Genomic DNA, 17,422 nt, shown 5'->3' with positions numbered 1-17,422 from the left:
ATAAATGTTTATTCTTGTTTAATAAGCTCATAACATGCTCATTTTATCATTTATAAAGGCTAAGCATGTATATATATTATGATTAAGGTATGATCATTTGATTAATAATAATTTATTAATTAATAATGTGTCATTATTAAAACAAAACAAAAAAAGTCAACTCACTGTTTGATGGGAACTCCTGAGGTAAAAGTTAAGAAATGATAGTTTTTGTGATTTTAACAGTTTTCATGTTTTTAATTAATTACTTTATTTGGGTTGTGAATTTAGAATTTAAATTTGCACCTTAAAATATCTTCTCAAACATGCCTGAGATACAACAACCTATGAAACAGAGAATAATATGGTGGTGAAGGTGAAAGCTAAAACGTGTATTCTCAGATAATCTTCAAATGAGTTGAAAAACAAAACACTGTATCATAGAAATAACAATCATTTATTTCAAGTTACAAAATCAAATATCAGACTTTTGATCTTTCTACACTAAGGAGTGTGAAATGCACTTCACACACACAAATAATTTTTATTGCTGTATGTTCATCCACCACATCAGAGTGAGAGTTTTCACTTTCTCTTATTCCTTCTGTCCCTCTGTTTTTTCTTCAGGCTGTGCTGCTGGATCGCTGGCAGTCTCTTCGGGACAAAGCGCCTTGGTGGGATCCATCACAGCAGGTGGAGGCATGTTAAGACACTCCACCTGAGCCCTGAACTCCTCCATCTCCTTCTGCTCCAGCTGTCTCCTCCGACTGAACAGGTAAAAATGCTGCCTTTCCCCCGACTCCATTCTCATGTGCATCAGCATGCAGTCATGGCAAGACGTATGGGCAAAGTTTGCACTGAAGTTGTCGTTCTCTGTCCCGTCAAAGGTGTAACTGCTGCCATTCAGAGTGATGTTGTAGGTGTGATACTGGCACTCGTTGTGTAAGCTGATGCTGCGGGTGTAGGAAATATGAGTTTCACTGGTGTTGCTGTAGAAGTTCACAGAGGCACTGTCTCTTTGTTTAAATCGCTCCAGGAATGGTGGGTGGCTCAAACTGCCTGCAACTAAAGCCCATTTCCCCTTCAAATGATGAAGATTGAGTCGGTCTAATGGACGGACCAACTCCTCGCAGGTCAGGGGAGCTGAATGACTCCCAGCCACCAAACAAAGAAGAGAAAGCGCAGCAAAAATCATGTTGAGCTATTAATAGGCAGTCAGTGGAATGTTGTCAGTCACACTGCAGTTTCAAACCTCTGGAGACGGTGAAGTGTGCCGGGTCGTTTTATAGTTGTTCGGAAACATGTAGTTTCACAACACAGGAGAAAAAAGCACGGTAATTTTTCACCTGTGGTTTCCGTGATTGTAAAACTAAACAATATTTTGAAGTCCTGCCTGTGACTATTGATTGTTCACAGATAAGTTTTACCCGCTGACTGGTTTCTCTATTCCAGTACCTGTGGTGTAACACTGTGAAGTCATATTGTTTTTATTTACTGTTCCCAGATTCCGGCTGTTCAAACATATTGTAAGGCATGAAATGCCAGGAGTTGAATAAACAGCACATATTAACAACAGGTGGTGCGCTAATGAAAGCTGCAAAACCTTATTCTTTTTTATTGCACTTTGGTAAACTTACCCTGGTTGGGAAAGTACAAAAATCAGCTTGGTGTTGCATATTTTCTACAATTAATTGTATGCTGAAAATTTGGAGTATATAAAATATTCCAAATGAATAAAATTCAAAATCTGTCAAAGTCTGTCAAGTCAAATTCTTCTTCTTCTATTCATCTTCATCTACTCTGATTATAATAAATTTAGATGCTGAACTTTATTGTTTTATTTACTGATAAAGCAACTTTACATAATATTCTGTTATAGTACAATGAACTATGAAGTATAAGAAAGATGGGTGGAGGTAATGGTGGCGATATTTACTTACCCTCTGTTGCACTTTGTGTGCAACTATTTGATTTGGTCAGAAACCCCACAGTTATGCAACACTACCAGAGCCAGAGGGCAGAGTCCTCCCTCTACATGCAGATTCTCTGACATTTTTCTGAAACCATTTCGAATTCTGATGTAATTACATAACTGGGATTTGCTTCATCATAAAAAAAGAAGAAAAATCCCTAATTTCAAAGAATGAGCACACTTCCTTCATTAATTTGTGTTTAAAAGCAACATTGTTATATTCTTATGATATCTTTATTTTGTTAAAGAAGATGTAAGCAGGTACAAACAACCCAGTGGCTACAACATGACATGCATATTTTTGTGTCTGACTGCATCACATCTGTTCAAAGTTTTTTATTCAGTTCATGATTTGTAGGAGTTTATTTAATAAAACCTTTTTAGTTTGTATACATCAAAAAAAAAAAAGTGGGATATTCTTGTGTATTTTGGTATCTGTAACCCAAAAATATAAGTGGCTGAACTAGCCATTTAAATGAGCAAACTAAGAAAATAATTTAATAATGTTATCTAAAGCTGTAAGATTATATAATGGATTTATTAAAGGCCTGTTATTTCTAATTAAAATTATATCCTAAATTCCCACAGCTTAACAAATTAAATCAATTATTTAATCAAAAAGGACAGTCAGACCCAACAATATGAGCCAATATGAGCCAACGAATGTTCTTTGCTAATCATGACATACCTATGATAGCGAGAGCTTCTTCTTCTTCTTTTTTTTAATAGTAGACTTAATTTAAGTATACTGATAATTGATTTAGTTTCAGTTTTTAAGTTGTTCTTCTTGGGATCAAAAAATATGTCACACAAAACAACTGAATTAATAGCATATAAATATACTAAAGGTATAATATCATAAAAAAACCTAATTCAGTCAGAATGATAATTATCTGTTTTTAGTACATCCAAAGATGTACTAAAATACAATAAGTACATGCACATGTACTTTAAAGCTTTTGATTATTTTTGTGTATTAGAGATAAACTACATATTTATGAAGCGAGAGTAGGATGATAAAAATGTGAAGGAAAAACATTCCAAGATTAAAGTTTATACTGTCAGTTTATAATGAAAACCATTTAGTATGTGGGTGTTTGCATATTTTTTTATCTGTAGTATATTATGTCCAAGATATAAATAATGCAAGTCAGAATCAGCAACAAATATTGCAATCGGTGAAAAAACAAAAAGCATACATTTCAAAAAGTAGCATCATATAAATGAATTCACTTCATATACAGCCATCTGTTATGGTTTCCAACACATGACCTTGATTTGGTAAACTTAGAGAGATTTCTGCTTAGTAACAAAGCTCCTTGGTAGGATCTGTCACAGTAGGTGGTGGCACCCCACTTGAGCACTGAATTCCTCCATCTCCTTCTGCTCCAGCTCTCCTCTGGTTGAAAAAGTTAACTGACTTGTAAGTGGAGGTCATGATCCCAGCAGCGCAGTTTGGACATGTATGAAAGAATGTTAGAGTAAAGGTGAAGCTATTCAGTTTCATGAGGAAGAGCGCCAGTGTGTAATGTACTCTCCGTACTGTGTTTCTCACTGATACTGTGTCTGGTAAAGACGTTCAGGTTTCATAGTTCAGTTTCACATATTTAGCTCAGGAATTCAAAAGATCCTGGATATGTTGATTTGGGAACTGTCAGACCAAAGGGCATGGACTGTGCGTTATTTACACTGGCTGTTTGGTCTTGGTTAGTCGCATATTGTTTATGAAATTAAATTAAATTACAAAAACAGAAGTGTAGTGTTTTTGTGAAATTTTGTAAATTCAGTATTCAGTGTGATATTTGTAATATTTGGGGAACAAATATGAGTTGTACTCTTCTTGTGATTAATACATATGGATATATTTGCATGCATACTAATGAAAAAGCTCACTTGCACAAAATGTGCATACATTCTGCAAACATGCAATGTGAGCAGTTAGACTTAAATAAACTTATTAAGTAGATCAAATGCACTTCCACAGAGAATTTAACTTTATATTATATAGCTTGTGTTTAGTTGTTGAGACATCAGGTCTACTTTGTTGTGTCTCACACGTTTGTCTGACAGTAATGTCTTGTGTGGGCAGAGATTCTAACATAGCCACATTAGCTCTACCAAGCTGTAAAATAAACTGTATAAAAACTCATAAAATGGTAAGACATCAAAGCTTCATGTTGAACCTATAGGTCACAAATAGGTGGTCTTTATTCACCCTTTCTTCCGCTTCAGTTTCACTTGACTTGATTTTGTGTTAGTTTCCGCGTTAAATGTCTTAATAATTTTTATCCAGATTGACAGATTTGGTTACAGCAATAGTTGTACAATACTTTGTATTGAGGCAAATGTAAAAAAAAAACTAAAACTAAAACAAAACACTAAAAGAAAGGCGGTGGAAGCAGATCTGGCTATTGTTTTATAATGAATTAAAGTCTGAGTAGGGGAAAAAAGTCTTCTCTACCAGGGTTCATTAAAATTAAACTACAACCTGAATCTAGGTGCGGAAAAAAATTCAGTTTAATTAAAAAAATGACTATTCACAGCCATCTTCATTGGAAACTGGGCTTCTAATCTCTGCTTTCGTATAAAGCAGCAGGTTGACCACTATCTAGCTGCTGGCGCAGGATCCATATGTAATTGCCCTTTGAAATCCAGTCGTCAGGCAGGACAGACGTCCTGGGAGTTCTCAGCTCAGCAGGAGTTATTTTCACGTAGAAGACATGCTGCATTCCCTTACTCCAGGCGAGTCCAGAGCCTCTGACTTTGGTTTGATCCACATAAGGACCCTGCTGTTATCCATGGGACAATCCCAGGAGCTGGTAGAGACACATGCAGTGATACATGCTGAAGGGAACAAAAGGCACAGACACCGAAAAACAACAGACACTCTGGGCCTTCCAATTTTCTGTCCTGATTCAGTTTTTATCTCTCAATCGTCATCTTGATTTGTCGTAATGCTACCATCTATGCCTGTGAGTGACTCACTCTTCTCTGTAAAAGTTTCTGTTTTTACTTTCTCCCACACAGTCTTACCCCCCTTTCCTCACTCCCTCGTCGCCTGCTTCTGGATTTAGCAGAAGGATTTAATCTGCCTGCTATATAACGTCTCCATAAACATCATGCCCATCATCGTCTGCTCTCATCATCAGAGTGCCCCTTTCTTCCTCCCACTCTTTAACATTGTCATTTGAAACCCGAGCAGGATCTGCCTCAGGAAAACCCAAATCCATTTCCATCCTCATGCTAAGAACAGTGGGTGTCATTGACCTGTTAGCAACTGACTGATTATTCTGCCCTCGAGCAAGGTTTTCCCTACTATTGGTTAGGATGAGTTCATTCTGCTGTTTAACAAAATGTATCAACCACTTCAAAAACAGCAAATAATAAACAAAACAAAAAGAGAAGAATTATAAAATGTTCTAAACCTTTATGCTACGTCGCAAAGCAAAGAAGCAATGGCTGATTGAAGAGTTGAACACAACTCTTGGTGAATTGTGCAGTCTGGACAGAAAGTTCTAGACACTGGATGATATAAATATAAATGAAAGGGTTCAATGTATTTAGCAGACTGCATTTATTGACAATATGTAGTCTGCTACTGAAAGCTGCAGCACTCATTTTCGATTGGTATTTAAGGTAGCTTCTGAAGGGCTAAAAATATTTTCAGTTTGGCATATTTTTGCAATTAGCTGGATGTTATGTTAGAACAGTTCACAGCATATAAAAGCTCCAAACTAAATAAGAGAAGTTTACTGAATAAGAACGTCAAAATAGACGTACATATATTTCTTTAAAATGATATAAACTGCTATAAAATAGTGCTGAAGCCAGTTACCCTCTTCTGTACTGTGTACAACTATTTAGTTGGATCAGAACCCTCCAGTTATGCAACACTGGCAATAACAGGTTCTATGATTTTGAAATAGCAGAAATTTCTGTGAACTGTAGCAAAATCAGATTCAGTTACTGAATAGGGATACACTTTTATTCTATCATCAACAAAATAATGGAAAAAAAAAGTCAAACAGTGAACTAATTTTTGTCATGAATTGATGCTGATTGAAAGCTATATTTTCACATTCTTATTCTACCTTAAAGACAAGCACACATTTTAAAAGGTGTGACCTACTGCTTACCAAATATGCAACATGACGAACATGAAATATCATGAAACCGTGTGTGGATAGTCATTTTTGTTACGGTAAACTGGATGTCATTAATCTCAAGTTTCACAATTTCCCACTGCACAACAAAACTAAACAGACTTTATCTTTCTTTGCACACTGGGAATACTGAAGCAGACTATGAATACTTCCATGTGAACCCATAATTACTTTAGTTTGGTTTATTATGATGCTACAGTTTCCCACTTTGCTCTTCCCGAGGACAAGGGGAAAAAAGGTATCATCATAATACGCAACATAGGAATTTAATTAACAGCATATGAAAATGTACTAGCGTGCTATATTTGATGCACTAGCAATTTCAGTAGGTTAGTAATATAACATTAGTACACCCAAAGATATGGAGCAATACCGTTAGCTAAAGCTACTATTCTGATGCTCTTGGTTAAACAAAATACTTTGGTTAACCTCTCAGTATACTATGTATTTGAATACATTTTTCAGAGAGCTTCTATTTACTTCTGTGTAAAAGGGCTTATCAAGGTAATTTAAAAATGATGAAGTGGTATAGTGGGGTAATGTGCAGAGAAAAGACTGAGAACTTCTGAGATTAAAGTTATAAATTTACAATAAAAATCATTTTACAGTCTTGGTCTAGCATGGTAATTTACAAGCAAAAATATAGACATTTTTTGATGTGCAGTATGTCATTTGCAAGATATGATTAAATGCACTATATAATGGATCACATAAAACTCATAAAACCATCCAACAAGAACAGGTTCAACAAGCTGTTGTTGGTCCTTAAACATAAAAAAAAAACACAGATTAAAAAAATGGAGAATTAGAACTCGTTTTTATAGCTTCCAACACATGATCATCAATTGTTATTCTTTTTGTCACACTATACGCTGACATTTGGCACATTGAAGTTAACTGTCTTCTTCGCCTCCTTCTTCTTCTTTCCCCTTGCTCCCTTTATGGGACTTCTATCGTTCTCTGGTCAGTTTGTTGGTTGGTTGTCTGTACAGGACAAAGCTCCATTTTAGGATCCATCACAATAGGTGGAGGCATGCTGAGACACAGCACTTGAGCACTGAACTCCTCCATCTCCTTCTGCTCCAGCTGTCTCCTCCGGCTAAGCACGTAGAACTCCACTGCGCGGTAAGTGGGGGACTTGATGTGCATGGTGAGCACCATACAGTCTGCACAGGATGTATAAAACAAAGTTCCAGTGAGGTTGACATTTCTCGCCGTCATGGTTAAGACGTGGCCTTCCAAAGTAAAGTCAAGGAGTTCATACTGGCATCTGCCAGCAACTCGTTCAGCTGTGATGTACGAGGAGTTGCGGATATCAACAACTACACTGGCTCTTCTTCTGGCAATGGAATCAAATTTCAGACTGACAGCGACTAAAGACCACCTTCCTGTCACATTGTGAATATCAAACTGTTCCAAAGGCTTGACCAACTTTTCACAGGCCACAGGAGCTGAACGGCTCACAGACACCAAACAGAGAAGTGTGAGAAGTATCGCAAACATGATGTCCGTCGCACCGTGGGGTCTCACTGAAAATGTGTCTGGTAAAGAGGTTTTCCTTCTAGTTCAATTCTTTCACATTCTCAGTTTTTTAGTGCTGGAAATTCCAGGATGGGTGAAAGGATTGTGTGTTGTTTACACCACGTTTGGTAAACTCAACATTCAGTCTAATGCAATATTTGAGTAACAAATGGTCAATGACCTCAAGTTGTATGCACTCTTCATTTTATCAGTTGTGATAAATCTGTTTTAAATTGAGAAGAAATGGAAAAATATTAAAACCTCACTTTTGCTTTATTTAGCAGAGACGTTTGAAAGCTTTTGGGTTGGTTTAAGTACCTTTGCCAGCGTGGCTGCTTTAAGCGTAAAATTCATCATCTGCTCTCCCCATAGAGAGAAAATCTTAAATATGAAAATCTAGTAATAATGTTAACACGATACAGGCTGTTCCAATATATTGTGTGCAAGTTTTTTAATTGTTCAGGTTTCAGGCTATTAAATCATAAATGAGAAGTTCTTTCTCAGATGCTCCCCTACATATTACCAAATCTAACACTGAGCTCTTGAGATGAGAAGACAACTTGTGGTTTGCACCAAGTAACTGAACAACTTTGCTTTTTAAGGCATTCTTAACCAGAGTTAAGCCAAGTAATAACACCGGTTGGGCAATATCTCATTAAGTCTCGTTAAGTCTGTTATTGAAAGGAAAGAGTGATGGCGATGGAGGAATATCTGCCTGTTTTGCAATGCTATGCACAACAGCAGTGACTAGCACTGTTACCTCCCGGCAGGAATTTCCTGGGTTTGAATGCTGCAGTTGGCTGGCTCATGTCTGTCTGGAGGTCATATGTTCTCCGTGTGCCTAAGTGGGCTCTCTGAGGCACTCTGTCTTCTTTCTGAAGTCCAGACATGTGCATATTAGCTCAACCAATAATTCCAAATTGGCTGTAGGTGGAAATTTATTGTCTGTCTCTCTTTGTTAGCTCTGCAACAGACTAGTAACCTGTCCTAGGTGTGACATGGATGTGTGGGCCGGACCAGTGAAACTTTGCCTTCTGCCAGTGTGAGGACTTTAAACTGCACATTTAATCACTGAAATATCTCTGTATAAAATGACCATACATGATAAAGAAATGCTACAATAATAAATGAAAGAAATCTTAAATTGAAAGAAATAAGCGTGTAGGTCAGTAGACTTAATCTTGGTGTTGAAAGAAAGGGTTGGCTATAATAGCAAATTTGTAAATATGTAATTTATAGCTTGGACAAATATATCCATGCACAGCCAATCTGCACAGTGATGTTTCAACCTAGTTTAGAGAGGTACAGGATCCCCATGCAATAACTTTTTGAAATGTCTTTGTTGTCAGATGGAGCAGAGATTCTGGGAGCTCTCAGCTCAGCAGGACTTCTTTTCAGTTCGAGGACATGCTGCAGTCCTTTCTCCAAAGACTCCAGCTTTAGTCTGGTCAATAAGAAGACCCTGCTGTTATCCATGGGACTATCCCAAGACCTGGGAGAAGCACATGCAGTGAGATATGTTGAAGGGAACACCAGCTACTGCCAAAAGGTGATGACTAGTTCCCTTATTTCTTTCATAATAAAAAGCTTCATGTGCATACATTTGGAAGACTGGTCCAGTGTGCACTCATGATTCACCTTTCAATGCTTTAACATATCTTTTTCTAAGCAGTATGTCCAAAATAAAAACCAAGAAATACAATCTAAAAGTAAACTGCATGTAGTAATACATGCAAAGTTAAGTTTTGTGTCGTGGGATTTCTCAATCTGAATCTTAAATTCTGTTTCCTAGTGGTGTCTATATAACTAGGTAAAAAACCATGAACAGAGAAAAAATGTAATACAGCCGTTTTTGCATTTCTTTTGCATGAAGCATGGATGATGTTTTGGGATAAATCCAGTATTTGAAGAACAAACACTCTGAATGCAGACCAAGTTATGTTAAGAAGAGTATTGCAAATGACAGTTTAATCATTAAATCATTTCAAAAAAAAAAAAAAAATTATACACGCTTTCTGTATACAGTATGTACATTTGTAACAGAGTCATCTCAGGAATTCCAGGCCTTCCATGTTAAGAATTTTTTTTAAAAAAAACCCATATGTATCATACTTTTAGGTAATATTTTTTTAACTATCAATGGAGCACACTGTTTATAAATGACACAATTTAACCAAATAGTCAGTTGGTTAAACCTGTTTAGGCTACTGTAGTGGGATTAAAAACATTTATTAAAAAGCCTAAAGCGATAACAGTCCAGCTTCAAGTCAGTAAAACAGAATATCTCCAGAAATTTATGAACCTTTCCATAACATTGCAATTTTCCAGTTACAACTCAGATTTTTAAAACTACAAAATGACTTCAGCAAATAATGTAAAATACATGAAATCATTTTTGTTCTCTCAAGAGAATTTTATCAAACTCAAAACAGTGTGGCCCAAAAAAAAACTGTGGTTTTTCTTTTTAAAACTGTAGTTCCACTTTAAAACTAGTTCAGTCCATGTGATTCCTCTCCTCATGTTGGAGCGAGCACACTTCCTGTTGCAGCATCAAAGCTTGAGACTGGGGATGAGGAAATTTCAAGAGGAATACTAGGAATGTTGGCAGTGGACAGTGGAGGAAAGGGAAGCAGCTTCCAGGCATTCTTATTAAAAAAAATGGATGGATGCACAAAACAAAGAGATGAGGGAAGTAATTGTTATGAACTGAGCAGCCAATGCACAGGCTGAAGGATACTGGCAGAGTGAAGAGGTTGAGAGTAAATGCATGTACACAGAGGGCATTTACATGACAGAGCAGCAGTCGCATTTTTTGGGCTTGGTTGACTCTCCTTGGCTAGCTGCGTTTGGGCTCGGTGCCCCAGCATTGGCTGGGCTGTCAGCGCCTGCTGGCTCTACCATGGTGCTGGGGGCTTTGGCGTTCAACAGAAGGGGTTCCTGTTCCCCAGACCCTGCCTCTGTTCTTTGGTTTTCTTGGGCATCAGCCAGAGGCACCTCCTGGAACTGATCAGTAAGACAGGTAGCCTCTTGTGCTTTTGATGCTGCCTCAGTTTCCTCTGGTACTGCTGCTGATTCTTCAGCTTGAACCTGTAGATTGGGACTAAGATTAGAAGGTTGTGCCTCAGTATAGACAGGCAACAAAGCCACCACAGTGCTCTCTGGAGGACTGATTAGGGACTGCGACTGCACACAGGCTGGATCTTTCAATTCGTTGTCCTGGCCCTCAGTTTTTACATCTCTATCTTCATCTTCACCTGGATTTGCCTTTATGCTATCATCTATGTCTCCCAATGGCTCACTCTCTGGCTCTGTAAAAGTTTCTGTTTGTACATCCTCCTCTGCAGCCTCCCCTCCCTCTTTGCTGGCTTCTGCTTCTGGATTTGGCAGAAGGATCTGGTCTGACTGCACGGACTCCTGTTGATCTGCCTGCGGCACAACCTCTCCAGAAACATCATCCCCATCATCTGTGATGAAGATGCATTCTGCTCTCATCACCAGAGTCCCTTCTTCTTCCTCCTCTTCTTTAACATTGGTATTTGGAACCTTGACTGGATCTTCCTCAGAAACATCCAAATTCTTTCCCATCTCCACACTAACATCACTGGTTGGCCCATTAGTGAGTGACTGATTATTTTCATCTGAAGCACTAACTTCAGTGTTTTCCACACCATTGGTTACAATGACTCCATTTTCATCCAGTAGTGCTTCTTGGTATACCTCCGTATCACTTTCACTTTTTTCTGAAGAAACCAACAAATACATATCAATAAAGGTCAACAAAATTCGTTAAAAAATGTTCTTCATTCATCAGTATTGAACTGAACCTTTTACATTGATTATAAACATTCATAATGGCTGGTGTAGAAGCAGCTTTTCAATACAGTTAGAGGTTGCTTTTTACATCATTAGCTCAGTGCAGCCAATTCATGTGCAACATTTAACCAAACGGTTTTCTATCCATGAATGATCCATTAGATGGAAAAATTATTGACCTGCTCCATGAAGTGCATACTAATGAAGAGAGGTATCCATTTGAATGAAGCAGAACATATTGACCATTTCAACATCAGCTAAAAATACATTAAAAAAGAAAAATAATAATAATATAGATATATTTTTTAGCTGATGTTGAAATAGTGTATATATCAAATAGTAAAAAAATAAATATATGCTAAACCTTTTAGGCTCGGCCATGAGGTAAAGAAGTACTAGCTTTATAAAGAGTTGGAGACACGAGAATGGAAAAAGGACTGGACTTAAACTAGATACGTATGCCAACTAATGTTTTTGAAGCCATTTAAATTCTGCAGTCTGGACAAGAAAGTTTTAGGCACTGGATGATTTCAATATAAATGGATGGGTTGATTACATTTCACCAACTCTTTTGTCTACTTTAACAGCTTGAGTAGCATCCCAACGGACATGTCCATGAACCTGCTGAACTATAAAAATGCAAGTTATGCACTTAGGTTTCTATTAGCATATATTTAAATTCAAACCCTTATCCAACATGTGTAATTATTCATAACAGAATATATGATCTTCCAGTACAGCATAGGTACGCGTGTGCCACTCTGTCCTTTATAATGCAAATTTCTATCAGTGTATACAACTCATATAGACAAGCACATCTGCAGGGAATTACGTGGTCTTTGAGGTGAGATAAACAGGGTCAGCACAAGCTGGTGATTAGATAAGAATTAACAAGAGGAAGGACAGAGAAAGGATAAGATTTTATCAGGCTCAGGATGATGACGGAGATTTTAATAAAAGCCTGGATGTTTCCGGATGATATTCTGTTGAGGTGAATGTCCTATGCCCACCTGATCCAGTTGAATTGTTTTCTCCATTCTGTGCAACATCACTGACCACTTCTAAGGACAAAATAATTAGTTATTAATAGACATGTAATGTGTAACTTGAGCATGCTGAACATGATGGAGCAATAATTAACCAGAATTTACAGTATAAGGTGTAGTGCATCAGTTATTACACCTGTGCTTTGGATAAGCTGTCATGTCCTGACTAAATAACGTTATTCTTTTCTATAGGATGGCATCCATTCACAATCCATTGCAAGTAAAGAAAGAGAAGCTGGACGAAGTCCCAGAATTAAAGAAATGAAATCTAACCAGTATGGACTGATGCAATTAAGTAAAAGCAGAATTAGTAGCGCAGCTGTTGACTGATAGTTGGTAGGTGCCAGAAAAGTGTGCACGCACACATTAAAAGGTTTTGGACAGAATACCATGTGAGTGTTAAGTGAAGCAGGCAGATGGATGACAGCAATACCTCACTCTACATTTATACATACAAATTCTTTATGAATTTAAACTATTTTTCAGGGTTGATTTACTGAATTTATCACTTTCTTTGATTAAAAAGACAATGAAAAGCAAAGCACCACATTTTTACATTTCTTAATTCCCAAAGAGATGTTCATCTACTTACCATCTCCAGCATGTAACATTTTTACCTGTTGGGTAAAAAGGAACAGGGGACAAATGAAATGTATTGTACTCAAATGGTGACATTGTGAAGTGTTGACTTTATAAAGTTTGCTAATTTCTACCCAACACTATAATCAGTTAAGACAAGTGCAGTTTAAACTGATCTAAACTGACTAAACTTCCCCCTTCAAATGGGTGAGATCTGATGAGATTGAGACAGATGATCCGCTATGGCAACCACTAAAGGGAGCAGCCAAAAAAAGATGATGCACATTTTAAGTGTACTTAAAGTCAATGCTCTGTCATAAAATACAAACATTAAAAAAGCAACAACCACAATAGCATGAAAGAAAGAAATGAAGCTTTATTTCTGAACAGACTGTGGCTGTAGCCAGCAGCTGCCTGCTGGCGTCACCTCTGCTAATTCGAGTCACTGACTCTCTCAACCGTTATTGTGATGTTGATGCCCTTTGGGGCATTTCTAATGCAATTACCTAATTGCAGACCATCCAAGAAGCTCATTCTCCACTTTTAGTGACTGAAATTTTGGCATTTTAGCCTAAAACTTCGCTCTACAGTTTTTTTTAAAGGTCACCACATATTATTTTCTGTGGTGTGTGAATGTGCTTGCAGAATGATTGCAGTGTTAATGGCATTTATTCACATACTGACTAACTTATCTACTTGTTGCTGTGGCTTGAGCTTTCACCCCTGCTGTGTTAGTCAGCACCACTCAATCAGTGTAAAGCTAGCACAGCACCGCTGTCTGTTCAGATGTTTTTGGCCAACGTAATCATGCTGATGTAACATGGATGGAGAGACTAGCTGATGATTTGCACTGAGATAATGATTTTATGTTTGCTGGATGAGTCATTAATAAGCTACGTCCCAGTCCTCCTCCTTTAGATTTAGCGTTCGACACAATTTATTTTGCCAGCTCCCTATAAACAAGCTGCTGCTGCAGCTGATGAGCAAAATTTATGTGGTTTTGCTGTAACCGGTGAAAGTTGACCCCATCTAAAGTACTTAACCACATCAAACACGCAAGAAGTGAAGAAAAATGTGAATTTGGTTTATCAGATGTACTGTACCTTTCACTCACTCCCAGTCTGGCCCACTAAAATCAAAGCCTTATTGGCTGAGCTTGTTTAAAACATTTAATTTTCACAGAAGATAAGGTCAAGCATTCAAAGGTTCCTCTATCACAGCCAGCATGGCTAATAGGCTGTAAAACCTATTAAAAGTGGAATCTTCTGTTTACGTCTCCTACTGATTTTAGTTGAGCTCCAAAAGCCAAGGTTAAGATATACAAGTATGACAAACTTTACTAAAAGACCCTGGAGCAGGCAGTAGACGAGGACAGACAACTTTTGTCCGACTATAAAGGCCTTCGGACGTGAAGTACACATACACGGCCTTGGCTTGAGCTAAAACAATAATTCAAGAGAGGATCTAATGCCGTATTGTTTACATAACGGGGTTGCTTGCATTTATAAAGTTCCTGCTTTTGAACAAGAGGTGCTACATCAAAGGTACATTAAGAGTGGAATGCATTATGCATGGCAAAAAGCCACAGACAGAGGTTGTGGGAAATTTTCTGCTTAATGGAAGATGATGGAGCAAGCTTGTTCAACACATATACCAACCCCTTTTGTGTCCACATAGTGACTGGGTGAGTGGGTGAGTGTGAGTGTGTGTGAGCACACAACTACCGCACCGTTTCACCATCCTCTGTCCTTTGCTCCAGCTTTTCTTGCTCGTCTGCCAACTGCTTATTCTCTGACTGCGACCTGAGATGGACACAAACGTACAAAGAAAGAACAAACACAATCAAACCTATGATAACAACATCCTCATACTGGGTAAGGTCTAAAAGAACTTGGGTAAATATTACATTACCCTAACTGAATAATAGTAGGCATCACTACTACAAGCACTTTCCCCCAAAATTTTAGTTTACATTTCCTCAAAGGCCATGTACAACATGTGCTGGAAAACTTATAGGAAAGTGATACAAAGCTGTGGACCTTTGGAATAATTAGAGTGGGATCTTTGTAATTTTCAGAGCTTTGACAACTTTGTGCACTACAGTTCAGAAAAATCTCTTCGTGTGTGGCTCCTTCTCTGCGTGAGTTCAGTACTGGCAGGATTAAAATTCAGTTTTGCCAAAGAATACATTATGTACAACAAAAGCAAAAAAAGAGAAGAAAACTATTAGAAGACTGAAACAGAAGAGGGTATTCTGCAATATACATGAAGTTTCAACTATGCAAAAACAACTGAATTGTGACACTTCTCTCATTCTCTGCTTTGCTAACTGTCTCAGACAAACACAAAATGTCTTCCTTGTCTTCTAGCACTAACACACAGATGCACACACACAAAATCCCACAAACTGTGGATATACTTTTCAATGTGCTCTTCCATATGCTGGGCCTGGGCACTCGATGGAGGTGAGTGAAGGCTCTCAGCGTCCAGAGAGGTTGGGGATAAGGGAGCTCCTTCCATTAACCACTGCTCTCTCAGCGACTTCCTCTACAGGAACAAAGAAGGGGTGAAGGAGATGAAGGGGGAAAAACAGTGAACCAACTTTCATTAGTATTGTAGTTCATTAATGTAATTATATTACTGATGGGTTTAGAGGGTAATAATATGGAGAAATAGACTGCAAATATTTTATATATATCCTGATTATATCTCAGATCATTTTCAGTCATATGTTTAAGCAGCACTGCAAATCAATAGATAAACTAGCTTATTAGCAGCACTGGAGGCCTGCCAACATTCAGTTTTTTCATGTTTTCTCCTGTATTTTAAGACTCCCAGCATTATCATTGTGTGTCTAATGATATTCACTTTGCCAAACCATCCATGAAACACAGTCTACACCACAGACATAATAAAAGAGGGACGTGGCTCCAAGACTTATCGTTGCATAGAGGTTTATGGGAAAACAGTCCTCTGCCCCCTCGGTCTTTGACCTCAGTAAACACTTTCCTGATGACTTTACTGGACTCAAACACTGTTACAGGTCACATTAAATGGAACATTATTCATTTTATAAATTATAGTAATTTTAAGACTCAGACAGGAGGATTATAAAGGGTACTGCTGATTAGTTAACAATATGTCACTCACAAGTGGTTAGCCAGTAAACATGCAGCTTCGTATCCATCGTGTCTAATTTCAAAATCCCACAATAAAGTGGTCAGGTTTCGTAACAGGACAAACCAGCAGCTGAAATCATGGTGACTACATCCTTTAAAAAAAAACAGACCGTCTATTGTCTAGGCACACAATCAACACACTGTATATAATTTCAACTCTTCTGCCACCTTAAGATACCAACACAAGACCTGACACAAGAGGTGTGCGCACAACTAATAACTCTGTAGGAAGATCTTTTAGATGCTTCACAACTTTTACTTCGAAGGTATGGTAATAAAATGATGAAAACAAATAAATGTGACTTGGGACATATGTTTGAATCAGTGAAGTTGAAAAGCTTTCTAATATTGTACTACTGGATTTAGCATGATTTTTAAAGAAAACATGGTATCCAAACAGTCAAATTATTGACAGGTTTGAAAAGCTCTGTGATATTTTATTTTTGCATTTGTTGAGTATTTCATTTGGTGGATTGGCCAGAAACCAAGAGACTTTTTTTTTGCTACTTGTTAGCACAGGGGAACAGAGCTGTATGAATTTATATTTATCTTCTGTCTTTTATTTTTTTATTATTCTGATTTATTATGTTTTGTATACATATAGATATGAAATATTAAATAAAAATATTCTTACTAATGTGATTATATTATACTACAGCAGTCCACATATAAGTTTAACAGCACAGTCAGAAAGTTTAACAAATGACAGTTAGCACACCGCTACTAGCCTATTTAGCACGAGGCTAACCTGGGCTAGTAGAAATTAATAGACTACAAGAATATTAATAAAACAGCTTCAGAAAATGAAATACCTACAGATAGTGGTTCAGCAAGGTTAGATAAGTTATATCTGGAACGTAGTGAAAGCAATAGAGTTAAGCTAGCTTACTGTTAGGTTACTCTTACTGTGCTGTTAGGTTATGGAACCGAGTTAGCATATTGCTAGTAGTGGTTGCTACCAGCAACAGACGTTTAACTGAAACTCAAGGCCTCTGAACTAACTGCAGGTGGCAGTATAATAAAACAGGAAAACAGTGCAGTAATATTTCATTAACACTTGCGCTAATATATTTAATGCAGTTTGGGGACATTTAAAATTTAATCTTGTTTTACTACAAAAACTAACATTTGATAATGTTATGATAATAGACAGATTTTGTTGACATGTAC

At 37.5% G+C, this 17,422-nt stretch overlaps 1 protein-coding gene and 1 long non-coding RNA gene across 12 annotated transcripts in view; one reads left to right on the top strand and one right to left on the bottom strand.

Annotated features, from left to right (window-relative positions):
* Positions 1-6,584: 6,584 nt before the first annotated feature.
* Positions 6,585-13,129, top strand: LOC146707971 (uncharacterized). Its single transcript, XR_014920897.1, has 3 exons — positions 6,585-7,658; positions 8,985-9,184; positions 12,687-13,129. It is a non-coding gene; the product is annotated as an uncharacterized LOC146707971 (long non-coding RNA).
* The window catches only part of palm3 (paralemmin 3), a 31,136-nt gene continuing 23,285 nt past the window's right edge, over positions 9,572-17,422 (bottom strand). For 4 of the 11 annotated variants that reach the window (XM_085459620.1, XM_085459631.1, XM_085459625.1 and 1 more), the window contains 5 exons: positions 15,493-15,620; positions 14,803-14,875; positions 13,087-13,111; positions 12,459-12,509; positions 9,572-11,375 (listed from right to left, as the gene is read on the bottom strand). In XM_085459620.1, coding sequence (XP_085315746.1) covers positions 10,420-11,375; positions 12,459-12,509; positions 13,087-13,111; positions 14,803-14,875; positions 15,493-15,620 — 1,233 coding nt within the window. In that variant the 3' untranslated portion in view covers positions 9,572-10,419. Of the gene's footprint in view, positions 11,376-12,458; positions 12,510-13,086; positions 13,112-14,802; positions 14,876-15,492; positions 15,621-16,223; positions 16,249-17,064; positions 17,231-17,422 lie in introns of those variants that run through there. The other 7 variants (XM_085459627.1, XM_085459626.1, XM_085459628.1 and 4 more) reach the window with 7 other exon arrangements.

Source organism: Copadichromis virginalis, linkage group LG6 (assembly GCF_057382275.1).
Source record: "Copadichromis virginalis isolate Kocher_CV1m ecotype Utaka linkage group LG6, C_Virginalis_male_GT1.1, whole genome shotgun sequence".
In the NCBI taxonomy this organism is placed as follows: domain Eukaryota; kingdom Metazoa; phylum Chordata; class Actinopteri; order Cichliformes; family Cichlidae; genus Copadichromis; species Copadichromis virginalis.
The sequence above is the reverse complement of the archived record's forward strand: the minus strand, read 5'-3'. Positions and strand labels throughout refer to the sequence as shown.